At 37.4% G+C, this 26,479-nt stretch overlaps 1 protein-coding gene across 2 annotated transcripts; it reads left to right on the top strand.

Annotated features, from left to right (window-relative positions):
- The first annotated feature begins 1,905 nt into the window (after nt 1–1,905).
- gng7 (guanine nucleotide binding protein (G protein), gamma 7) lies at nt 1,906–26,479 on the top strand. Of its 2 annotated transcripts, XM_026205871.1 has the most exons (4): nt 1,906–2,360; nt 5,659–5,720; nt 22,071–22,192; nt 23,284–26,479. In XM_026205871.1, the coding sequence occupies exons 3-4, from the start codon at nt 22,112–22,114 to the stop codon at nt 23,407–23,409; spliced, it is 207 nt and encodes a 68-aa protein (XP_026061656.1). In that variant the 5' UTR covers nt 1,906–2,360; nt 5,659–5,720; nt 22,071–22,111; the 3' UTR covers nt 23,410–26,479. The 2 variants fall into 2 exon arrangements, with proteins under 2 accessions (XP_026061656.1, XP_026061657.1); XM_026205872.1 differs by lacking the exons at nt 1,906–2,360; nt 5,659–5,720 and adding an exon at nt 14,811–14,899.

Genomic DNA, 26,479 nt, shown 5'->3' with positions numbered 1-26,479 from the left:
CAAAGCATGAGAAAAAATTATACAGAAAATACTATGCCATCAGCAACATTTCATGTTCCAGAGGACATAACGCTAATGCAGTAAAATTATTTTCCATCCCCATTTACTATAAATACATCACACTGTAAAAATATGGCAACTGTGCTGTGCCAAGTCAAATGTTAGCACAGATAATTTGGGACCATTGCGAATCCAAAGGCACAATGAGAATCCTGGGGCTCCTAAGGGAGGCTGTGACGTGAGGCAGAAAGAAAAGGCAAATCGTCCACATAGTCCTTGAATAAAAGAGTAGAGTGTCTCAAAGCAAACAAATATAGTTAAAAAGTTTTTATGCATTTCATAATTATTTTTAGTTTAAAATTTCATGTGGCTTAGAAAACTGTTTGTCTTTTTAGACTTACAGTGTATAGAAAACAAACCCCCACTGTGCTTATGAAGGTATTATGTTAGATTAACAGTCCACTAGACTGTTAGCTGCCTCACTAAATAATAACTATGTCTTTATAACTGCCACAGGGCAAAAATTACTCTTAAACTGTCCTGCATTTTTAAAGATTTGAAAGACCCATTTCAGATGAGAACCGAGGGCTTTATGATTAAGGCTGGATCACTCTGATCTGGTGCCAAGTGCCAAATTTGCCTGGAGGTACAGATCCACCTACTGCATCTAACTCATACCTAGGGTTTACTCAGAGAAGCAGAACACATCCCGCTAAAGCCTGTATTTGCAGGTGTGTATGCAAAAATAATTCCAATAGAATAGCACAGTTGAACTACATTGAGAGAAGAAATTTAAAAAGAGAGTCCACTCAAAATGAACATTTTGTCATTATTTATTCAGTTTAATGTTGTTATGAACATATATGACTTTCTTCTGTGAAACAAACAAACAATGATATTTTGAGAAATGTTTTTTTGAGAAATCTTGGAACGGAAGTCAGTGGTTAACAGAACTGTGTGGTTACCAACATTCTTCAAAAGTACCTTTTTTATTCTGCAGATTTTTATTTTTATACAATTTCCATTTACAATGCCACCAAGTAGTATATTTTAAATCTGTGTTTTTATATTACATTATTATTCATAATTATCTATTTTTATATTGTTACTAGAACTTAATTAATAATTTCTAGTAAGTAATCCAATAGTATAATCTTCAGTAATCTTTACCAGTAACTACAATGATAGTTTACTAATTGCTAGTAGGCCTACTTATTCCAACAACAACTGGGATAGATACAAGTCTCCAATAAAAAGTACTGGAATAGATAAGCTTAAGATAACTAGAAATAAATATTATCTATGGAGCAGGAAATAACTTTTCTTCATAATGACTAGTCACTAGGAACTAGTAGCCTAGCACTAGTGTCTAATTAATAAATACTGGTTTAGCCAACAGCTATTAAAAATCTTAAAAAGGGACTAAATGCATAGATGCTATAGTGCTGGAATAAAACTTTGTCTCCTAGTATTCCTATGCTACTACTAGGTACTAGTAGTAGCTATCTAATCAATTGTCAGGCATAGGCCTACTAGTGAAACTGAAAAAGTATTGTATTATTTACTAGTATCTGATAATAATTAATACTAGTAACAACAGATATCAGTTAGTTCAAATGAATAAATGTGAACAATAGCACTTGGAACGTAAATAAAAATAAAAAAAGAGATATATAACTAGTCAAATTAAACCAAATAGACCTATCAAATGAAAGATTATTAAACAACGTTTAAACTGGAAAAAGTATCTAAATACTGCTGCCAGAAAGCAAAACATACAAAATTGTTTTCTGCTTTAAAGTGCACAAAAAAAAAACAACAACAACGAATCCCTTCTTCCATAGCACCGTGTTTGCAGATGTTGTCGGTGTGAGCAGACATTGTGCACCAGCGCCCTCTTGGGTCAGCAGGAGTTACTGCACACTGCGGTGCAAGACGGGCTCGGGTTCGGTTCGCCAAAATGTGTTGCTTATGAAGACTTGGTCGATGAACCTCTGCGTAAAACCTGCTTTTTCGACCGCTCGACAGCTAAAAACCTCAAAAATCCCATCGAGCAGAGAAACAGCTCACCGACAGACGCAACCAAACCCGTTGGCACCCGTTGAGGGTGGAGAGGGCAGAGCTGGCGAAACTGATTGGTTTTCGATTTTAACGAAGAGCCGCCTTATTTGACTCAGAACCGACTCGGTTTTTTCCCAGGAGAGAAAAGCAAGTTTGTTTGCGAGAACGCTGTCACCAGCGGTGGGGGACTGACTGGGTGGACACTGGTGCACGGAGGGGGTGGTGTTTGTTTGGTAGGGGGGGTAACAATCTGCGCGAACCTGGCCCTTTAAATTACCTCCACTATCACTGTAGACGAGGTGAGTATACAACAAGCTCTTATTTTCTTCCTTCCTTCTGGTTTGTAACCGAGCATCCGTTTGCTTTGCAGAAACGCCTGTGTTTTTCGGTTCGTTTGCGTTAGGCGCTCCACTCCACCGGTGTCACGAATCCGAAACCGCTTGAATTTTCCGAGCCTTGTCCGGTGGGGTGGGATGGGGAGTGGGCTTCTTATCAGTAATGTAGTAACGTTAGATTGTATATTTTATATGCCTGCTTAGGGGAAAAAATGCGATGTGCGATGGGCATTTGTGTGTTTGCGTGAATCAAGCTTCGCTCTCGGGCTCAAACTAAAGCTTAACAGGCGAGAAGCAGCAGCAGCTTTCCTGCGCCTCCTGTCAACACCTTTAAGTCTTATATTTGATCTTATACTGTGGCTGATAGTTAAAGCGCCGGGTCACTGTGGGCTTGGACACTGTATACATCGTTTGATGTAGTCTTCAGAGCTGTAGGCAGGGAGGCGTACATAGCGTACCGTTTGTCAAAATGCCCGCATTGTCTTTCCATCAGTGTGAGCAAGGCCTACCAGCAGCACCAGAGCTCTGGAGCCAAATGCTCTGCGTTACAGCAGATATGCAACTGACTGCACTTCTGCATGATTTAATGTGACGATTTCATGATAAAATGTTGTCTGAATGCAGTAATACAGCTCTGGTGTTGAAAAAGCTCAAAAACTCCCAAACAGCACAAATACCATCTTCCACAGGGGCCTGCTTTTCCTTACAATCATGTTGGAGTTTAGCTACAGGCTTGTGCATAGTTAACAGGCCATTTACTTTTTATAGAAAAGGAATATATATAATTTTACCATAGATCTCGGTTCATAGTGGCTCTACAAAATATCTAGTGAACAACCCACTGGGGCAAAGGAACAGAAAACCCTATAATGTTTAGAAGAACAGGGGGAATCCTTGAGAAGAACCAGACTTGATTGGGGGGCATATCCATCCTCCTTTTGCAAGACTATTACAATAAATGTGGATATGGCAAAAATCATCTAGTTACTTAGTATGGGTGGTACTATTAATGTTTAGTTACATTTAGATAGTGTCAAGATATATATATTGAACTAATGATATATTATGGTATTTTAGTAGTATTTTAGTAGTATTTTATTTATTTATGTTCATATTCTTAACACTTATTTTGTTAGTATATTTAATACTAATTTATTTTATAGTATTAAATATAAAGTTTTTGTTTAGAATTTATAGTTTTGTAGTTTTTTTTTTAGAACAATACAACATCGAACTCTTGAAAGACTTTGAGTTTGTCCCTTGTTACCTAAAGAAAATCATATTTTTACACTCAGCACTTCTCTAATGGTCTGTGGTATTATAATGTGCATTTCGTTATGCATGCCAAGAAGTTTCATTTTTGTTGTCATAGTTCTCCTTTATTGGGAAACCTCTTGAGTGGTTTTAAAGAACCAGGTTCCTTCTGAACAGAAAGCGCAAGTAAATTCAGCAAATTAAGTATTTGAGTTGCTCTGGTCGATGGAAAGTACTACATTTGGTGAGCTGATGGATCGCTCCTGTTTACCTATTATAGAAATTGACCTGATGACAAGCCATTATCATGGTTTTGGCAACATTACCATAGTGAGCCACAATATTCACAGTGTGCTTGTACACAGTGCTCTGGGTTTGGTTAGATTTGCTACAGAAGTCCAGCCTGCCATGTCATGTCCTGTAGATGCGCGTATTGCTGTGTACTGTATACTCACCTGACATATGCTACTACACATCTGTTATATGTCATATTGTCTAGTGCAGGTGCAAGTGTCTCCTCCCCCTCCCTCTAATATACAAACATAACAATATAAAAGCATGTTTCCATTTTGGCTTTGTTTTTATTCAACCCTCATGCTTTGTGAAAGACTATTTAGGCTATGTATTTTAGTAGTGTGTGTGTAGATAGTGGATATAGATATACGTAGCCTATGTTATTTAGAAATGTTGTAGTGTGTGTGTGTATATGTGTATATATATATATATATATATATATATATATATATATATATATATATATATATATATATTTGTTGAATCACCAGTCATAAAGTATTTAAAATCAATTTTCTCAAGCTAATCAGATGGGTTGAAGAGAGCTGTATTTTTCCAGTGTGAATGCATCCAGGGACATGAATGTAATTACATCTGGACCTGCTCCTGTGCACTAATTACAGAACCAGCTCACTCCACTCACTAATTCCATAGGAACCCTAATTAAAAATAATAAAAAAGTACTTACATTTTCTGAATACAGTAACAGATGGTTGGGGCAATGTGGAAGGTGGCCACTTTGTTTTGCTTGGATAGGATCATCATACTCCGAGTTCCACTGAATAAGATGAGATTAATTATTCAAAGATTTTGATTTCTCTCTCTCATTTTACTCTGGTTGGTCTGGTTGGAAATGTTTGTTTTGACAACATGAATAATGGTTATAGCTGTAATGCACATTATTGCACCGTCTCGTGTACAACTTTGTATGACAAAAACTGCTGCCAGTTATGATTAGACTATAAATATGTTGGGTTATTTTATTTTTAATGCGGTGTTGCATATTTATAGGATTGATTTATTGTGAAATGTTTAACTATTAATACAAAAGTCTATTAAGCTTGTATATTTTTAATGTCTTTTTAATCATAATGCAGTAGTGGTGTAATAAAGGTCAATGATTTTCAAACATTAAATGGCATTAATAGTTGCAAAGGGCAAGAGTAAAGGTTTTCAGTGACCCAAGTGAAAACAGGCTGGAATTTACAGTATGTGTACACTTGCTTGGTTAAAGCCTGTCTGAGCATATTTCCAAGTCACGATTATAGGGGATAAAAACAAAACCTCACAGATGGTGGTGGGGCAGATTAATTCTGCATAGCTACTGAAAGTAGATTAAGATTGCAATAATGCTAATTCTGACCTAATCTGTATTATATGAATTATGTTAGTGGCCTTGCATCAGCTCACTGCCCCCTGGTGAACAAATTTATTGTTTTTCCCTAATATATCACTGCCTGATCCTTTGTGGACTTTATGACATATTATATATATATAGTTAACAATTCATATATATATATATCATTAAACAGTGTTTTAATTGTGAATTATTTTGGTTTATTGTTATGTCACTTTTAAATTAAAACATGCTACTTTTATTCATTAATAAAAAGTAATTTACTATGCTGGAACCACTCAAATAGGTAAATAACACATTGCTTGGATGTTTACTTGTCCTGATAAATGATTTGTGCCTTGTGTTTGTGTTTTCTAGACAAGTGAAGTTGCCTGCAGGTCCCTGAGCCAGCTTAAGTCTCCAGCCTCTCCAGCATCCAGGTAAGACAAAGTCCAAATACAAGTTATACTGATCTGAATATGAATGCAGAGGTTTGTACTCCAGCTGGCAGGGAATCTGATGCAGCATGACCACTTTTGACCACACGAGGGTGTCAAAGTAACAATATTCCTCTGATTCATGCACATACTCTCTGCAGCCTGCATTGAGCTGTATCCATAGCAACCACCCAGGTCCACAGTTCAGTTTTGTTAATCGAGACAGATGAGTCCTCCTTGTGGTTCATTGCTGATAGACAGTTTATGTGATGTGTACTTGCTTGTAAATCGCATATTCTTTGTAATATACATGCTTTTTGCACATTTGATAAAATATAGGGATTCAGATACTGTTTGATTTGTCTAGAAGTCAAACAACGAAAGGAGAATCTATCTATCATCATTTTTTTTGTAATGTTAATGATACTAGTCTTTTTGTTAGTTTATACATGCGTATGTAGTATTTCTAGGAGTCCTTTATAGCTATAGCTATATTGGTTTATTTGCTCTAGATGAAGCCATAAAGTGAAACACTAAAGCAGGTGTGTACACACACACACACACACACACAAACACACACACACACACATTAACCGTTTTATAGGAGTTTTCAATGGTCTTTTTGCTTTGGATTAACTTCTAGTTACAGCAGTCCTATATTGTCTATAGATAAAAGACCTAATAGGTATGTTCTTACTACATGGAATATTTTAAAATGAATATTTTTGGAATTTTAAGAATGCAGAAGATGTCACACTAGAGCATGGAAATGAATAACTAAGATACACAGTTTTCTGTATTGATATAGTGGAGTCCGTGAATCTGAGACCTGATTTAAAGCTGGAAATAATTTGAAATGGAAGAAAAAGGGACACACCAAACACTGAAAATTGACTGAAAGGTTTTATTTCCTTATAATGTTATGCTTAAAAAATATATAATTTAGGCCTATATAATACATTTGACTTAATATCTTGGAAATATTTGCTGTACATTTGCAGTTGTAAAGTCAAAGTTAACCACCATTTGATATTTGTAATATGTTACTATTATACAGTATAAATACATCTAAAGTGTATAGTAGTCATATGTAAGTGCCATATGTATGCTACACCACAGAGTGGCAGTATAGGACTTCACTGCAGAGGCTCTGCTTTTGTTTTCCACTGCCTTTCTGTCTCCAGTTACATTCTGCATTCAGTCTAGACGGATGAAACCCCAGTCCAGATTCCTACTGCCTTGCGTCAGCTGACTGACTCACAGACTGTGGGTAAGGGGAAAGTATGGGGTCCTGTTTGGAAAAACATGCTTTAGGGAAAACACCATCCGATATTTCAGTCTGAATTTTTCAGTCTGGTTTTGTCTAGAGATGTTTTTTGAGAAAGACAGCAAATATACTGTAGGGACTGTGGTCATTCTGTTTTTGCCATACGCTGACTAGAAGCCTGTCAGTGAGTGATAGATAATAATGAATGTCTTGCACTGACTTTCAGACTAAACACTAAGCTGTTGGATAATTCCAAGTGTAACATATTACATATGTGACATCTTCTGCTGAAATAGTCTAACACTTTAGCCTTTCAAATGATAAAAATATGAAAAAGGCAGTGCTGAAAATAGCTACAGAATGTGGTAGATTTTGTGATCCTTTGCAAGCTAAAGAAGGTTGTTATTCCACAGATGGATGTGTGGTCTGTAGTTCAGTACCCCACACTTAAGTCTTTTACTCTCTGTTGTGAAAGAGCTGAAGGTGTTATGAAAGGCTTGGCAAGATAGAAGCTTCAAAAGTGCTTGGGTCATGATGACTGTGCTATTTGTGTAGTGAGCTTTTCAAAATATGAGTCAGCAGCTTCTTTTCCAGTTCGCAGCAGAATGGATGAAACATTTCGACTAACCGACATTCACATCATTTCATATTCCTCATCTGCCCTTCCTCACAGAGACAGTAGATCTCCTGGGATTGCACTTGTCTTGTAACAGTTTAAATCATTTCCCTGAAGATCCACATGGCAGGATAATGTAGCCGCTTGTATAGCATGCTATATATTATGCTTGCATCTAAGACAAGCGCTGGAGATGCAAGCACAAACAGCAGTTTATCCAAAAATAATGATTCATGTGTGTGATGTGGACTCTGTGGCATTAAAAAACGTTATTTTCGCCACTGCCTCTTCACAAGCTCCTCAGCATTCAGAAATCCCTATTCAGCTCGACTGTTGGCCGCATTCCTGCTGCTCTTTGCTCGCTTTCGTTTTTGTCGTTGAAAGAGGAATGTCACGTGGGAGAAAGTGAGTAACGGTTGCTGATGCACTCCCTCCTTCTGCCTCTCCCTGTGCTGTGCTCACATACTCCCCAGCATATAGATCAGTCTCCCACTCTCACCTACATGTGCGGAGGGTGTGTGTGTGTGTGTGTGTGTGTGTGTGTGTGCAGCCCACTCCAGCTCATGCTTCGCAGCTGGGGGTGCAGGACATTGCACATTGACTACTCGCGCACTGCCGCCTCCATCACTCCTCCTCCTCTTATATAGGATCTTATTTAATGCAGTTTTAGTAGGCTATGCATGTTTGCAGAGATCTTGAAGTTGCATTATTAATATTAAGATTTATATACTGTCAATTTGAATTATATTATTAAATTTGCATCTATATTACATTCTGTGCATTTACCGAAAACAACAGTAGAGGAACATAAGCAATTTGTTACAGAGCCAACAGTATTCATAATCAAATACATTGTGTAAAATAATAATAATAATAATATTAATAAATAAAATATATAATTATATAATGATAATAACAATCAATGACAAACATATAATTATTATTAGACATATCATTTGTATTTAAATTTATATTTTTTATAAAAAATGTATTGCTGGAAAATGTAAAAACAACAACACAATGTATAATAAGCAGCATGCTTGTATTCCAATAAAATGTTGCTATAAATACGTTTGGAACATAATAAAATATTTCCCACTTGCCCTGGTCTCTGTTTGCATTGCCATTATATATTTGCATGAAAGTTTCATCCATATCTGTGGTCATAGACTGATGGTTAGAGGGTAGACACATGTTTTGAATGGTTTGAATGGCTGTAAGTTCCAGTGAACTACCGAAGCGTCGCAGGAATGCGGCTTTATTTGTAACATTCCTCTTATTGGAATTTTAATGATTCTTCCTTGGAAAACTAAAGCTTATCCAGTTTTTGTTTGATATGAGTTGCACACTGAATGTTAAAAGTTGATTAGATCTGGAACATAGCAAACATTTAAATCTTTTATTCATGCCATGTTCTGGCTGATCTGATAACATAATCAGTGTTCTGAGCTTCTTGTCTGGTGTACTAGCAGTAGGCTACTGTCTGTCCTGCTTTCTAAACCTTTAGTACCTGGATCTACTGCAGCATCAATGAACTCAAAGTTCATGAGCATTCTCTCACCTTTCCGACTAAACCAGCTGTATAACGTGAAAGTCAGCTGATATCCAAACACAGGCTGTTTGTTAGTGTTTCAGTGTTCTTGGGAATTCTGTGCTGTTTTGCATTGTGGCTGCATGTTACGAGCATAGAGTATGTGTGGAATTGCATACTACTATACAGCTCGTTCTGAAGTATGTTTACTGTGCATGGTATGCAAAGTTTCTGTATGCATAGCATGCCTGGATGACAAAATGTGCAGTAACCCGAGGAAACAGTGTGGATTACTGTATCCCTCAGTGCAATGCTCTTGACTTAACCTTCTATTGCTAGCATGGCAAATTAACTGAAATTGATATCCACTGTTATTTATTTATTTGTTTTTTATTTTCTTTGTATCAGGCTGTGTAGAGATGACATTTGGAGACATTTGTATAAAAAGTGTAATTTTAATTTTTTTATAAAATAACTAAAGTCATTTTGCTTTTGTTGTAAATTAATACGTTTGTGTGCATATAAAATGAGAGTATAAATATAACATTAATTTATATTAAATTACTGTAACATATTTCATATATAATAAATATAATAATAACATGCAACAAAATAATAATGGATGTTAAAAATTTACTGTGGAAATTTTTTATGTAAAATATTAAAATAAAAACAAGTCTTTGTTTCACTGATCTAAAAAAAAAAAGCAGTATACTGTATGTACTGTTAGCACTATAATAATTCATCCAGCACAGATGAATCTATGACTGGACAGCTAAATATAATCTTACGGTGTCTTTTAGGAAATTTCCTCAGCAGTAAGAATTTGTAAAGGAGGTTAAAGGTCATCCTAGATGCTTTTATGAACAGTTAACATTCAAGCATTATTTCTCATGTGGTGTTTAAAAACGACGCAGATGTGCTGAGGCTAGTCATGCAGTGGAAGATATTGTGTTGGCTAAACTGGCACCCAAGACTCAACTTTGAGTCTTTGAGTCAAGTCTGACCCAAGTTGACCCTTCCCATGACTAGACGGGGGATCCTGGCTGCTTTTTCCCCTCCCAGAGCGCAATCACGGGAACAGGGTGCTGCAGCTGACACCTGGCTGTTTTGCCACCAACACACAAAACACTTTTCAGTCCTACAGCCAAACACTTGAAACAACAGTCTCTAATGCCTGCCTTTCTTTTATGAAATGACTAATTATTCTGCTTTTCTTTTCAATAACCTTAAAGGCTTGGCAGATATTCAGATAATAGTCTTGGCGTGGACTAGGCTGTCTGCTGGTGTTTGGTGATAAATACAGTTTTCCACTTGTACTTTAGCAAGTAGGTTAAGCTCCCGGAGCACTGACCTAATTTTAGTGCTTTCCACACTCCGTAAACGTCCTCAGCATGGGGAAGATTTAAGAGAAGAGGTGTGGCTTCCCAACACTGAGTCCTGTTCTGCAAACCAAGGCCAAAGGTTTAGTGTTCATACATAACTGCTCAAGCCAAGGAAAACCAGTTTTCATAGGTTTCGGTTTGATCTAAGGTTGCATGATAATTATTTTTTTTTCTCACCTATTATGAGAAAATATATTGTGTTCTTGATTATAGATATTGCATTTCAATTTATTTGTAAAAATTACGGCGTGCATGCATTATTTAAATTAAACTTATTTTTTTATATATAATTTAAAAATATTTTATTATTCAAATATTCCTGTTTAAATTAATGCAAATTCTTTATGATTGCTATACACATTCAAAACAAGCTGAAATGTTATTTCAAAATTATTAAATTTTTTTTAATCAAGCCTATCAAATTATCATGATCATTTTGTAGTTAATTTAGTCTGATCAATGCAAAACATAATCACGTTGGAAAAAGGATGTGTTATTTATGACAGAATTGGTCGGTATGAAGCTTTTAAAAAACAACAGCACTCTTGGCACCTGATCAGGCTTTTACAGGTAGTCCTGCAATAGAGGAAGCTCAAAGACAGTCTCTCATTTGTTTACTCATTCAAGTCAAGGAAATATGTTGCATGCAAGAAGGGAATTGATTTTTTTATTTGTATTTTTTTTACCATTTACAGGAAGTTATCCTGACTGCCTCCATTTCACCGCAACAACAACAATAAAAAACACTTTGCACTAAGTCACCTGTCCCGATAGCGTATCTGATTGGATCATCTTAGCAGCCTTTCCATTAGCAGCCTTCGCATGTAAACAGACCTATTAACTCTATTGTGGTCGAGAAGTAGACTCTTTTCAGTGAGGGTGGCTTGTTTGGGAAAGCAGTGAGGTTTGACACCTGTGCAGCTGATATCTGCAGCAGCCCTTCTCAGCAGGAGTCCAGCAACGACCAGGTCAGAAATCCTCTGCCATGCATGTGAACCGCCTGCTTTCCACAGTTTCACGGCAGAGGTGTGAAACGCCCTGCCGTATATCTCTCTAATGCCCTGCTGTTTTAGGTGACGGCAGACGCCGAGAGCGACCGCAGACCGACTCTGAACATACCGTCTCGTTCTCTCTCCCCCTTGGTCACCATTTATAAAACTGTGTGACATTAGTGAATTTTCACTTTGATGAAGCTGCCTTCACTCCTCTCATATTAATTATCAAGATTTGTTTCCATTACAAGTCATGTGCAATTGATTCCATTTGCTTCAGTTGGAAACGTCTCTCTCGTACAATAATGACTTGCTCTACCCAAGGGGAGGCATTTTAATCATTTTGTGAATTGTACTCGACAGATAAATTAATCAGTTACCCTTGAATGGGAACTGTGGCTTTTGTTGGTCTGTATACATATGCATGAGATGGATATTTTACAAAAACAATGAACTCGGCTAACCCAATAAAATAATCTAAGTGGAGGAATTTTAATGTTAGGTGCAATCTGCAGATCAGTGTTAGTTTAGTATTGTATATCATATTTTCTTTAATAAACGGAATATGTTTTTTTTATTATTTTTTTATTCACAGTGCATCTTTTTAATTTTTTTTTGGAAAATACAGTATATGCTATTATATTATTTATTCATATTTTTTATTAGTTTTGTAGCTATGTTGCTATGTCCATTTTATTAGTTTAGTATATTTCTATTGAACTTAATTTACATTTTTGTTTTAGTCTGGTAGGTTTAGTGCTTAAGTGTATTTATTACAGTTAGTTGTCAAGTCACCATTTTAATTTGTGGGCTCTACTGGCATTGGATTGGCCTCAACTGTTTCTAAAATATTTCATCTTCAATTAGCTTACATAAAAATCGCAGGTGCTTAAATGCCCAGTGCATGTTTGTTTACATTAGTAGAACACTTTCCATCAGTGGCTTCATTGCAGCTTTTCATTGCTATAAGTGACTCAAAATGCAATAAAGTTTTTTGTTTTGTTTGTTCTCTCATGACCATGCCGTAGTCATTGGAAGAGGTCTGTATTTATATTTGAAGGAGGAATGCAGAACATGAGGTGAACTGCCTGTTGAACCATGCTTATGTTTCTTGTTTGTGTATATAGAGCTTGGAAAGAGATGCGTATAATGTGCGTCATGGGGTGCAGATTCGAGTAAAGCAGCAAAGCGGTCAGGGAAGGAGGGTGTCAGCAGAATTATGCCACTTGTCAGATGTCACAGAGGTTGCACAGAGGTCATCTGGTGCACTGTTTGGAGAGATAGACGAGCTCTGTAGCAGTGCACAACAGCACACTGTCACTTCCTGCAGCTAATCTATTAGATTTAGAAAGAGGATGGGTTTCCCAGTAAGAATACAAGACTCTGGATCAAAGATCACTGGCCTTGCTTGCAGCCTTGAACAGTTTGGATAGTCATTCTAAAGTCTACTAATCCTTTTGCAGGTTTTCTGCCACACTTTATCTTAATTGTGCACAATGTATTTGTGCCATATCGGTTATTGGTCCTAATTATTGATTTATTTTATCAGTAGAAATTACACATATAGACATATATTTAACTGTGCATACTTATTAGGACCAGTGTTATTTTATTATTAAATATATACTAATATTTTTCTTATAATTTTATTTTTATTCTTTTTATATTTCTGTATAGCTAATGGTAATTTTAGTACATTTTTCTCATTTTTTCTTCTGTTTTAATTTATTTCAGCTTTATTTCAATTACTGAAATATATGTATTTTTTAGTTAACAATAGTAAACATTAACGTTACCCTAACTTAAATTGAATCTTTGAAAAAACCATATTTTAATAACAAAATTAATATCCATTTTCATACTTTACGTTATAGATTGTTTAAAATGTTACAAGTGAATTTAAGCATTATAACATTAGTTTATTTTTTAAGGTTTGGGTGGTAATTTATTTAGACAAATAGTTTAGAATTAATATCTGCCATTTATCAGTTATTGACCATAAGATGAAAATATTTATCCACTTGTCAGCATTGGAAAATTTTAATACTGTGCATTGCTAATTTATTCCAATATATTTAAATAAAAATAATTCAAATTCTTTATGTATTTCTAAAATCTCATTCAGTTTTTTTTAAACGACTATCAAATTATCATGATCAGTTATGAAGACTAATACAGAATTGGTTTCCCATGTCGTTGCAAAGGAATTTTTATAAATATATATATATATATATATATATATATATATATATATATATATATATATAATATTTATGTGCACAAATAAATTATTTATATATAAAACACTGCAGTCTTTCATTTTGATTTCATGGTGACTTTAAGCTAGAAATGGACAGTGCTGTAGTTTTATCAGAGGGCAAACGAGGCAAGACATGCACTCTGCTCTTGCGTCACCGGCTGCCTTGAAAAGACATGTCTCGCGTCATCTCAAATATCTCCCAACCTCCACGCATGTACATTCCCACAAGAACAGAACCAACCACAGTGTCTCATCTCAGACTCTTGCAGTCCAAACAGTGTCTCCGTTGCTGGCACATTGCTGAAGGAGATTGTGGAAAACATGGCTAATGTTTCCACCACACATCTCCATTCTCCACAGCTCAAAATGATACATGTGGAACGTTTGAACAACATGCTGCAAACTTTCCAGTGAAAACGGCTACTCACTCCAAGGAGCAGAAAAACAGACAGAATGCTATATTAGGCAATAGACACATCGGCTCAGAATCCCCAAGATAAATGCCACTCATACTTACTGGAAGCTGCATTGCACCCCTTAGGAGTTCCCCATTTCCGTCTGTTCAGCTTCCTTTGACCTTATATGGAAGTGACCCGGGGGAGGAAGTCGGTTGTTGTGAAAGAGGCCTGTTAGTCACTTTTCTCTGCTCTGCCCTGTATGCTTGTTTACTGTCTGATCACAATGGTTAATTGCCAGGCACCTGGCTCTGATTCTAGCCTCAAAGGCCTTGTTTGTGTCCAATATGCACGCACATTATTCTGGAACCACATGTTTGCGTGAGTGACCCGGTGAGTGAACCAAATCTCCCGCTTCTAGACTCTCTCAATCACAAAGGATCTGACTGACTTATATTCTCCTGGAGCTCAGTGAATCATAAAAAGGCTGTTGATTTGGTCCGTCTCGTAAATACTCAGTTCTCAGAATAGGAAGAGGGCAATACGCTGCAGTTTGTTTTGCTGATGTTTATCAGCTCATGCACCTTCCTGAGACACGCAGAGGTTCTCAGAGGTTTTCTAGATCCGGTTTTCTGGCAACATAAATGTTTTGTCATTGCAGAAACACAGTTTATGCTTCCGTGTTCTTTCCATCCATGACTGAAGAAAAGTCACCTATGAAGTAGATCCGGAGAGGGTAAGGCTCTCCCACACATGCTCTTTTGTGTTTTGACTAGATGCATTTCCTGTCCTGTCACCTTCATACCAGGCTTTTTAGGTGCAAGGTTCTTGTTCAATTTTCCTCCTGCCCGCCTTTTTAACCTCACCCCAGCCTCTGCAGACTGTGCAAAATTGGTGGCTCCTCTTAAGGCAGGAGGGAAACAAGTTTCTTTGCTTTTCTGGCATTGTCTGTTGACGGGGTGTTGTGTACTTTTAACCTTTCCCCTATTTTCAGTATCTGTTGCTGACAGAGTAAACCTTTTACTGTAAAGTGTCAGTGGTTGTCAGTTTGCATGTCTTTTGCATACAAGTTCTGTTTGCAGATTGTAAATACTATTTGAAAAAAGCATGTTGAAAAGCAACAAAGCAACAATGCAACAATGCATGTTGGTTGGTTTTTCATTAGGGGTGCTCCAGTAAAGCCGGTTTTCTAATCAGCGGTTAATTCCATCAGGTGCGTGATTTCACATAGAGCAACTGTTACTACACAGAGCCATTGTTAATAGAGAAGATGCGCAAACCCACTTCATTTTCAGCGTTTTTTAGCGCATCTTCTCAGTTAACAACGGCTCTGTGAAGTAACAGCTGCTCTATGTGAAATCACGCACCTGATGGAATCAACCGCTGATTAGAGAACCGGCTTTACTGACGAGATGCGCATAACGATCGGCCGATCGTGATCGGAGCACCCCTATTTTTAATATATATGGACTTGTTCTTTTAGTTTTGTTTATTTCCATTGAATTTCTGCTGATCTAAGAAAATAAATTAAGAATAAATTGAGTATTATAATATTATAAGAGGTATTATATTATAAAAGAGTTTGACTTCAAACATTTTCCCTAAATTTATATTCATCAAAGAATCCTGAAAAAAATCTAAATTTGCAAACATCCTCATAATGAGAAGATTATTAAGAGCACCAAAGCAGCATAGTAGAATTTCCAACGGATCATGTGACACTGAAGACTGGAGTTATGGCTGCTGGTTATTCAGCTTTGCCATCACAAAAATAAATTACTTTTTAAAATGAATTAATTTAAGTTGTAATAATATTTCCAATAAATGCTTGCTTAATGAGCATAAGAGACAAATCCCAAAATGTTTAATGTAATGTTAAAATGTAATTTATATGGCTTTTTACTTTTTTAAATATCTTTGCAATGTAAGCAAACTCCATATGCAAAACACATTAAAATGGCCACATATGCAAGTCATTATAGATCAGCCTTAAAATGCAACAGTCATTTTTTTTTTGCTCTCTGTACACCAAGGAGAAGAAGGTAGAAGGTTCCTGTTTTATAGCGTGTTGCATGTTGCATTAGGATCCCATTAAGAGTATTTATGGCTTACATGTGTTGTGAAAACAGGATTTGTGGTCACAATAGCTTCATGTAACATTTAACATAAATTGCATAGGACAGCATTCCTACAATTCCTCCAACTGTTAAACACATTCCTTAGTCCTTTTTCACTCGAAGATCATTTAATCGTATTATCATAAAGTGGCTCGACTTGAGCTGTTCAGATCTTTTCAAATCCCTTTTTTGTCTGCGTTTTTGTTAAACAAGTTTTGACAGGGTTGTGTAGGTACCACGGAGTGATGCACACACCGGCAATGCCAGCTCCACCTGTCTGATCAAATGTTTCAGTGGGGTGTTGGCGACTTTGAACCGGTCCCTAACCTCAAGAGTTCAATATCATCGTCACCATCATCATAATTACACCGTAAGCTCACCATATTAGTGCTAGGGACATTTTGTAAAGAAGACAGTCCCATAATGCTATTTTTACCAGGTCTTTGTGTTTTTGCATGCCGCGTGTGTTTGCCAGAACTCTATTAGTAATGGTTCTGCAGGGAACACGTTGTATAAGCTTGACCAAAGAGTTTCCACCCACTTCAGTCATTTGTGCCTATGTCTTTTTATCTGTCTGCCTGGTCATGAGTCTGTCTGTCTCAGTGTCTCTCCACCGGTCACACCCTCACACACAGACAGAGGCACAGGAACGTTCTGTGACCCCTCTGTGCTCATGTATGCTGACGTGAACAAACACTTTGTCACTTGATCTCAGCTGGGAGATGAAAAATCCCATTCATTTCCTTTCGTTTTCCTTCCATGCCCCTCATTCCCCTCCCACTTCGAGTGTGCTGTTTTGCTGGAAAATCCTGTAAGCCGAAGAAAACACTTCTGGCATTTCAGCGTGCTGCTGATCAAGTTTGTAGGTGTTTTCAGTTTCTGATTCTTGTAAGAGGCTCTGCAGCAGCTGACTGAGCCTGTCAGGAACAAGGAAAGGTGGGGAATGTAGTCATGTTGATCATCTGGAGTCAGGGTGGTGCAGCATTGCAACTCTGTGAACTTATAATGAACTCAGGAATTAGAAAAATAATGAATGTTTTGCACACTCTCTGTCTGCAGCTGGTTTAAAAAACAATACAGTCATGCCTTAACCTCATGCTACTTGTTGGCCAAATGTTGCTGCGTTAAAATGGACACAGTGCTAAGCCAAAACATGTTTTGATGTTGCTGCTTTTTCTTAGTAGAGATGTGCCACTTACTTTCAACTTTGAATAGTTTGTGGTTAGCTGGCTTTTACGACATGTGTATTCACTCCTGATTGTTGTCATAATTTACTTTTAGCATACTTTTCGCTTCTAAAATCTTCTTAATCTTCTTTTTCTCTTACTAAAACTGCCCAAAAATATTGATGGTTCACTCTGGACACAGATTTTTGTCCAGTCAAATGCTGCATCCCCATGCAACCAACCAGCTGGTAGCAAATTATGGTTCAGGGCTTTTACTTTTTATTCATCAGTTAATCAGGAGAAATTGTATTTCGGTTTCCACAAAAACATTAAGGTGGACAACAGCTTTCAACATGCTAATAATAAGAAATGTTACACCAAATCTTTATATTAGAATGACTTCTGAAAGATCATGTGACACTGAAGACTGGAGGGCAGCACAGTGGCTCGGTGGTTAGCACTGTTGTCTCTCAGCAAGAAGGGCTTTCTGTGTGGAGTTTGCATGTTCTTCCTGTGTCTGTGTGGGTTTCTGCCGGGTGCTCCGGTTTCCTCCCACAGCCCGAAGACATGCAGGTTAGGTTAACTGAACATTCGAAATCGTCCCCTGACTTGTGTGTAAAGACGAGACTTGTGTATGGATCAACTTGTCTATGGATTAACTGGTTCACACCAAAGATGCTGGATTGGCATTAAGAAAGAAATAAACAAACAAGCAAACTGAAGACTGCAAAAAAAAAAAAAAAATCTAAATTCTGCCATCACAACAATAAATTACATTTTTTCACAAATTTTTGATCAAGTAAATGCAGCCTTGGAACATTTTTCAAAAACATTATACCAACCCCACATTTTTAAACAGTTGTGTATATTACATATTTTAACATAAAAATTAGAACAGCCATCAGCTTTAATTCAGAAATGACCAGTGTTTGCTGCTCATGAATTTGATAGCTTTTTTGTACCAAGCTATTTTAAGAATTTAAGAACTTAAACTGTCTAAATACATCATTAACTAGTATTAGAAATAATGAAGCAGCTATTATTTTCACAAGCTTCTATAATGAGCAAGCACAAATTCCAGTGGCCTAAAGAATCACCAGACTCCGATTTCATTGGAAGTTGCTTATGAGATGATCTTTCCTGGACAGGCTTGATGGGCCGTTGACGGCCAGAACTCTCTGTTTTCCTCTCTCTCTCTCTCTCTCTCTCTCTCTCTCCCCTCTTTTCCTTCCTCACACTCCTTGTTTAGAACAGTCATATACGGTATTCCCACTGAGAGCTCAGACAGCGGGAATGTAGGAAGCATCTGGAGGCTTGTGAGATCACTGTGCGAGCCGGCACGTTGCCACCAGGTGTCCGTTAGAGGCAGGGGCTTTTTGATTTAATGCTGGCGCTTGATTGGAAAGCTGACGGGAACTGCTGCTTCACTTTGAACTTAAGAAAAAAAAGGTCTGCCTACAAAGCTGCACGTATCAGAGCAGACTTGTGACCAAACAGAATGTTGCATACTTCACATTCTCACTTGACCACTGTTTACATGCTGCATCCTGAATTTATCAATGCCCTTTAGATGCTTCAGAGACATACCAAAGCAGTCAGAATTAAAAAAAAAGTATGGGAAGAATGTTTGATCGTTGTGTGGTCTGTTAGTTGCATTTACTGGTAGCAGATTGAGTTTCTTAACACATTAGGTATCATGATCACTGAACATGTTTTTGTAGCATTTTTTAAAGTTTTATGCTGACAAAAAACTCATCTATTCGCTCTGTATTTTTATATAGTTTTTAATTGCTGGTGAATATGAAAAAGCTCAGTGTGGCTTAAAATAGGGAACAGAGACTGCAGGGTGGGGTGCAGTTTTCCAGTGCCCCCTTCCTCCTCCTCTTCCTCACTGGATCAGAATGCCACAGAGTGGAGAAAGAGACGCCTGTTTTGGAGACTCTCCTCGGCGCTGCAGACCACACAGTTATGTGAAGGAGCAAGATGTGATTGCATGTAAACCTGGGTCCAGCTCAGAGAGAGAAAATGAGGAGTGTGTATGTGTGTAAGTTTTGGATAAGGGTTAATAATCCTCACTGACTCTGAAGAGAAAATAAAGATCCAGAGGGAGTTCAGCACACTCTGTGGTGCTTTGTGACTTGCTCTAAACCTCTCAGATTTTTGAATCCACTTTTTGTAGAGTAAGCATGTTGTAAAATCTTCATAAAGGCACATCTGTGAGCACACAACCCCTTGTGAAAAAGTATACTTTAACAAACTTAAACAAAAAAAAAGAGAGTACTGTATGTATTCTATAAATATGCTTTAAAAGAATATACTACTGTTTTCAAACTCCTAATTGCATTTCAATTGCAATTGAATTAAAATATATTAAAGTTCTATTTATTTTAAATGCAGTGAACCTTTGAGTGTTTTTGACCCCCTAACGTCAGACGTTTTGTGTCTTTTTTAAAATTGCCTTTGAAATATGATTAAATTGTACTGCCGAATGTAATGACAACATTTGTAGTAGGCTTTAGTATGTCACATTTCTGTTGAAGCTTATACCTTGTGTAAATTTTAATATTACAGATTTGTAATGATGAAACTGCAATTAAGTATTTTTAATATAAGCTCCAATGTATTTAAATTTGACTGCAATATAAAAAACACACTGCAATTAAAATTAAAAGTTAATCTACACATCCAAATAAGTGTACAGTTTTAAAGCATAACAGTTAAAGCATAACAATGTACTATACTAGATTTTAATATATTAGATTTGAAGTGCAATAGAAGTGCACTATAGAATTCAATTAAGAACACTTCTTTTGCATAAGGAAAGTAACAAATCTTGATAATGCGATTGTATGTTGATCATGCATTTCTTCCTTCAAATATTTGATTACACAGATGAGATGAAGACTGTGCATGGATGATGCACAAAACCTGCTGTAGATTGATAATAACTGCACATATAAACACTTTCTGTAATGCACCACCTTGTTTTATTCTGCACTTGTGCAGTATTCAAATTTGTTGTTTGTTGTAATGGTAGAAGTATGATGCATCTCTGCTGATTCACAATTATCAAGCACACTTCTAGTTGCAAACTGCAAATATCAGTTGGAAAATTCTTGTCCAGACCCAGATACACCAGCTACGTGTCTCACTTTTGTGCATGTAAAACTTACTGCTTTTCAGTAGATTAGATTAAATCCCAGCAGCCTACATGGAGCCTATACTACACACTATGGCTCTGTCTATCCAAATCTTGCAGTTTTCCTGTGAGGGTTTTCTTTTGCAGAAAGGAAGATGTGGTTGGAAAAAAACTGTGCAGAGAGACATCGTCCTTTATGAGACTGTGTGTTTGAATGAATATGCCAATGTATTCTAGAGTTCTGCACTTATGTATGCAGGGCTGCTGTACCCATTTCCTGGAACGCAGCACACGGATCTGTGAAAGAGACTGTGTGTTTGCTGTGGGAAGACAAAGCCCAGGCACTAAGCAACATATGTTTAGAACTATGGCCCCTTCTAGGAACGTCCTGGAATGCCAGGGGTGCAGCGCTGGTTTGAGAAAGTGCGCGTGCGGAGAAAAGGGAGAGGGGCGTACAAGGAGCGTGTTTGTCTCTAGAAAGAACCAAACCTTTCACTGCCTCCAGTGTTTCCAGTGTTTCTGCGGTTGCTTTGATAGTCACCACTCTGTGGGCGTGCTGATATTACAATTTACTTGGTGATGCTAAGTGGTTCTTAAAATGACCTTTTGGAGGTTGTAGCTGTATGAAATCTGTATCTCCTGACATGTCACGTTCAAAGCGGTTTATGCGATGAAGCTATTAAAGTTAAGTAATCACCTTCATGTTGTTCCAAACCAGACTTTGTGTTCTGTTCAACACAAAAGATCATATTTAAAAAAGATATCCTTACAATGAAATTTACTTGTGTTCCAGGGTTTTGGACCGCAGTGTTGAAAAGCATTCTTCAAAATCACGATAGAAATGTTCTCGGTTTTGTTTACCCTTTTTTATTTTATGGGTGTGTGCCCGTCTGTCCCCACACATTTTGTTTGCAAGAACACTTGGTCCTAAAACAAGGAGGGAGAAGATAAGCTGCTGTGTTTAGCCTCAGAGGACAGACGCACCTGTTTTTAGTTGTACCGTCAGTCTGATTGATGGTGGGCCTCCTGAAGTGGGTGGTCTGAACTGATGTTGCTGGGTAGTTGTGTGGTCAGAGCTGTCAGACAGATATTTAGATTTACATGTATATTATTTATATACCTAAAACTATTGTGGAGACCTGACTTTTATCAAGCATGATTATAAAGGATTCTTTCGCTCAAAAATACAAATTCAGCGTACTCGCCCTTATGTCATTCTAAACCTGTTTTTATCAACTGTTTTTGTCCATGGATTGAAAACAAGTGAGATTCTAAATATTAAGACTTCTACAGCACACCAGTAATTTACCAGTAAAGACTGTATGTGTGACAGGGGTTAATGTCTTCTAAGGGTATGTAGTGAGTTTTACAGCACATCAAGAAGTATTTTATCTCCTTTATCACATAAATTGTCTATATGTGATACTGTATATGCATTAAATTCTGCTTCCGTTTTAATCTTGCTGCATTTTTGTTTTGTTGTAGAATTTTCTCCTTTTACGTGGCACGATAACCGATGGCAGAGAATGTCGACGACTAATAACATAGCCCAGGCAAGGAAGCTGGTGGAGCAGCTGAGGATCGAGGCAGGCTTCGAGCGTATTAAGGTACACAAGATTTCATTATTCTGTGTAACATGCTCTCTATAAAGCAATGTTTATTTTCTTTTTAATCAAGATGGAAGCATGGCGGTTGTATAAGGGAAACGGTTTGAATAATCCTGTTCAATTTTATGTAAAAAAAAAAGCAGCTGTGTTTGTCCGAACACTATGACGGTATTACAAGGTGCCTGTTTGTTTTACACCTCACGTCCATATAGGGTTACACTTTGTTTTAAGGTGTCCTTGTTACAGTGTAATTATTTATTTGAGTACTGAGTTATATTAATTATTAACTACATGTACTTAGTATATGGCTGGGGTTAGGTTTAGGGTTTGGCTTAGGGTAACTTGCATGTAATTATGCATAATTTGTTGTTATTATAATAGTAAGTACATGTAGCGTGTAACAATAACACCTTAAAATAAAGAGTTTCCACATTAAGTGATATAATGTCGCCATGACTATAAACTTAAACCTAGATTTTACCTTAAAGGGATGGGTTCACCCAAAAATGAAAATTCTGTCATTAATTACTCCCCCTCAGATCATTCCCAAGCCGTAAGACCTTTGTTAAGATATTTTTGATCAATCTTAGCACTTTCTAACCCAAGGTAGCAAGGACATAGTTAAAATTTCGTATTTCATCAAAAACATCTTAACTGGTGTTCTGAAGATCAACAAAAGTTTTGCAGGTTTGGAACGACATGAAGGTGAGCATTTAATGATGACAGAATTTTCAGTTTTGGGTGAACTATACCTTTAAAATAAAACACCATAATATAAAGGTTGCACAACAGAAAGCCATATGATGAATCGGAGTTCATCTTAAGTGCCCTGTCCATAATAAATCATGACTAATATTCATATATAAACTATACACAGGGTCATACACGGTTCATTATTTTAACACACATCCTGAAAATAATGCAGTAAACATTAACTAAATAAGAGAAAATGTAACACAAAATGCCCTGATGTACAAATTAAAATTGCATATAATGAAATTGAATTATTTACAGTTTTTTATTGCATATGGTAACCAATGAACCGATTTTCTCTCTCTGTATCACCATTTCTCTCTGTGTTGTTTTCCCAGGTGTCTAAGGCTGCTGCAGACCTGATGAGTTACTGTGAGCAGCATGCCCGCAGTGACCCTCTGCTGGTGGGGGTTCCCACCTCCGAGAATCCTTTCAAAGACAAGAAGCCTTGCATTATTCTATAGCCACTCTGTCTAGGCCAGCTCTCCCAGTCCCAGTCTAACCGCTGCCCATCCCCAGTCAATGGGCAATTCAGTCCAACTCTTCTTTTTACCTGGGACCCACAGTATTTTCCAGAAAATAAAATGCCACAACTCTCTCGGTAAAATTAAAAAGGGGCGATATCTGAATACTTAGCGTCATGTAGCCCGGCGTTGAGTGAATCTATATGAATGAATCTGCACAGCACGCCTGTCTAAATTCATGCATATAGACGTACTTAACTGGAGGTGGCAGATTTCGAATTTCAGCAAACTATTTCAAAAGATTACACCGAGAGATACTCCAGCATGTTTTTCAGTGCAGCAGCTGACCTTGTTACCATAGGTGATGGTGGAGAGTAGAGGAAGACAGTCATGATTATGCCGACTGACTAGCTGGCTAGCCCAGTCACACTGTGGTAAACGCTTGTTCGGTATCAACCCTGCATTGTTATGTCGAATCTGCAAGCTAAAGGTTCATCTTAGATTTGTATGGCCAAAATTAAATCCAGGTATGCTTACCTTTATTAAAACAGCACATTTCATGTTTTACAAAGGGATTCAAGACATTAACCAGAGTTGCCACTATTTTTACTTTTTCTCTCTCTCTCTTCTCAGTGGTTTGTGAGCTGTAGTTTTTCTTTTCATCGATTAAAAAAAAGACTCATTAGGCTTAATGCTTTGTTTTGTTTTTCTAGTCTTTATACTATATTTCAGAATCCTCAAACATTGAGTTATAAAGGAATAATTTTATACAACACTGAAAATATGGGGGTGGTGTTAGCGCAGTGGATAAGACACACGTCTGTGGTGTGGGAGACCCGGGTTCGAATCCACTGTGAGACACCAATGTGTCCCTGAGCAAGACACTTAACCCCTCATTGCTCCAGAGGCGTGCGACCTCTGACATATACAGCAATTGTAAGTCGCTTTGGATAAAAGCGTCAGCTAAATGAATAAATGTAAATGTAAATGTAAATATATTTACCTAAAAATATCTTTCTCAGTCCCCTCATAAAGTGCAGTTCGGTATGAAAAAAAATGAGGCGTATTATTTGAGGTATTAATAAAACAAAAACAAAAAAACAACAACATTTGAGGTATCAAATATATGAAATCATTATGAATATTTATCATCTTAATATAGCAGAGGCTCGGACACGCCCCATAAAATTGAGTCATTTTAAAGTCAGAGCCCTTGCAAAGGCCAATTTTATTATTTTATTTTTTTCTCTGAAACCAAACTTGATTGTAAAATCCATACAGAAGGAAAAAAAAATGTATAAACTTTCTTTTGGATATGTTCAGAGGTGTTAACTTTGAGAATAGCTGTTTGGATTTGTTTGTTCCAATTTCTTCTTTCTATGGAAACATGGAATCTGGTCATTGAGTATGAAACTGTACAGTGTTTGATAACTAAAGCGCATTCTTTCTTTTTTCTTTTTTTTTTGTGTGGATGTTTTATCTTTTTGTAATCTTTGTGTAATATTTCCGTTTCTTCCATCATTCATATTTAACCATTCAGTTTGTCCTCTTTAAGGCGAGGCAAAAGATGCGAGCGAAGGAATTGATGGATGGCTCCAGCGCTTGTACATGTGACTGGGTGACCTGCTCCCTGCGAGGGAATGTGGAATGGATTGTTGACACAATGCCCACGCAAGGTGCTTAAGGCGTTGTTCGAGGCACGTTTCACGAGGTGGTCTGTGTTGTTAAGTCTATCTAAAGGGCAGGATGTGCTGTGTTGTGCAACAGGCCCTCAGCCTGAGCAGTCACATGCAAAAGATGAGGGGCAAGGTCAAGCCACAACTCTGAATGTCCCATGTGCACCCAGCACATGATGCACAATCTTTTGGAGTGATGGTTTTGTCTCCAAACAGTCACTCACAGTATTCAGCTGAGTGCTAAAAACAGAATTCCCCCATTGTCCTACTTCCAATGCTGGAAAATATGGACTCGTAGTGGGACAGAGGGGGCCTGTGCTCCTCGCGGCCAATGGGATGCTGTCATCAGCTCCTGTATTAAGAATGACTAAGACCTGTGGGGGTCACGAGTGCCCTGACTCATCCAGCGATCGACAAAATCACGCTGCTGCCCATCAGTGGACAAAGCTGCTCCAGCGACATCACTTCCTGTTAAGCCTGAGCAGTGTAGTGGCTTATTCATTTCAAAATAACTGAAGAAAGATGGACAATTCAAGAGATAAAGAACCGTATTCTATAAAAAAAAGAAAGGATTATGTTTGAATCCATGCAACTGTTAAGTTAGAAACTCTCACTTTTTCCATCGCAAAGGAAGAGTCACTTAGTAGTCCACATTAGGATGAAGCCTTTCTGGATACGTGCGAAGTGCTCAAATGCGCCAAGCTAGTGCTAAAATAAAGCTAGCACTACAAACGTTTTTTGACCAGCTAACAAACAAACTTGCTGTACCAGGTTTGATGGTATTACACTGGGGCAAACACTGTGAAAGTCAGCTAAGCTAAGTTTAAGCTTGAGTTCTCCACCTTCTTGACTCACGGTGTTGGGATACACTGTGCTCCAAAGTATAGCGTTTACCCGAAGTATGCTAAAATCTGCCCCGCTCTTGGGTTTAATTAGACTCCGCAGTCATTTCATGGTGAGTGAGACCTGTTGTCAGGACGAGGGAGTGTGTCCGTTTCTAATTCGCGCAGCGAGAACACTGAGGAGGCCGTGATACCTTAACCTCAATTCCTCGTTCCCAAACGTTGTTCGACTTCAGACACCATTGAGCTCTTTCATGACCATGAGAGGTGAGATTTAGGCTTTGTGTGGGTAATATCTGTAGCTGAGTCCTTAGCCAGTAGATTTCAATCTCAGCCTGTGCCATTACTTTGTGTTTTTTCCTGTGTATGCATATGTATCTTTCTGCCTTGATTATGAAGAAATATATCTATTTTTTGTAATTGTTCTTCTCGGATGTGCCATAAATCATGTTTTCTTGCACACTGTTAATATTTTGTGGATATTGCTGTTTAAAAATGATGATATCGGAAAAAGTAGATGAAATAAAATAAAGACAAAATGTTACTCTGCAA

Source organism: Carassius auratus, chromosome 27 (genome assembly GCF_003368295.1).
Source record: "Carassius auratus strain Wakin chromosome 27, ASM336829v1, whole genome shotgun sequence".
Classification (NCBI taxonomy): domain Eukaryota; kingdom Metazoa; phylum Chordata; class Actinopteri; order Cypriniformes; family Cyprinidae; genus Carassius; species Carassius auratus.
The sequence above is the reverse complement of the archived record's forward strand: the minus strand, read 5'-3'. Positions and strand labels throughout refer to the sequence as shown.

Coding starts and splice junctions, on each gene's coding strand:
- gng7 (XM_026205871.1), top strand. CDS start 22,112: ATGTCGACGACTAATAACATAGCCCAGGCAAGGAAGCTGGTGGAGCAG. Junction 22,193..23,283: donor CAGGCTTCGAGCGTATTAAG/GTACACAAGATT, acceptor TTGTTTTCCCAG/GTGTCTAAGGCTGCTGCAGA.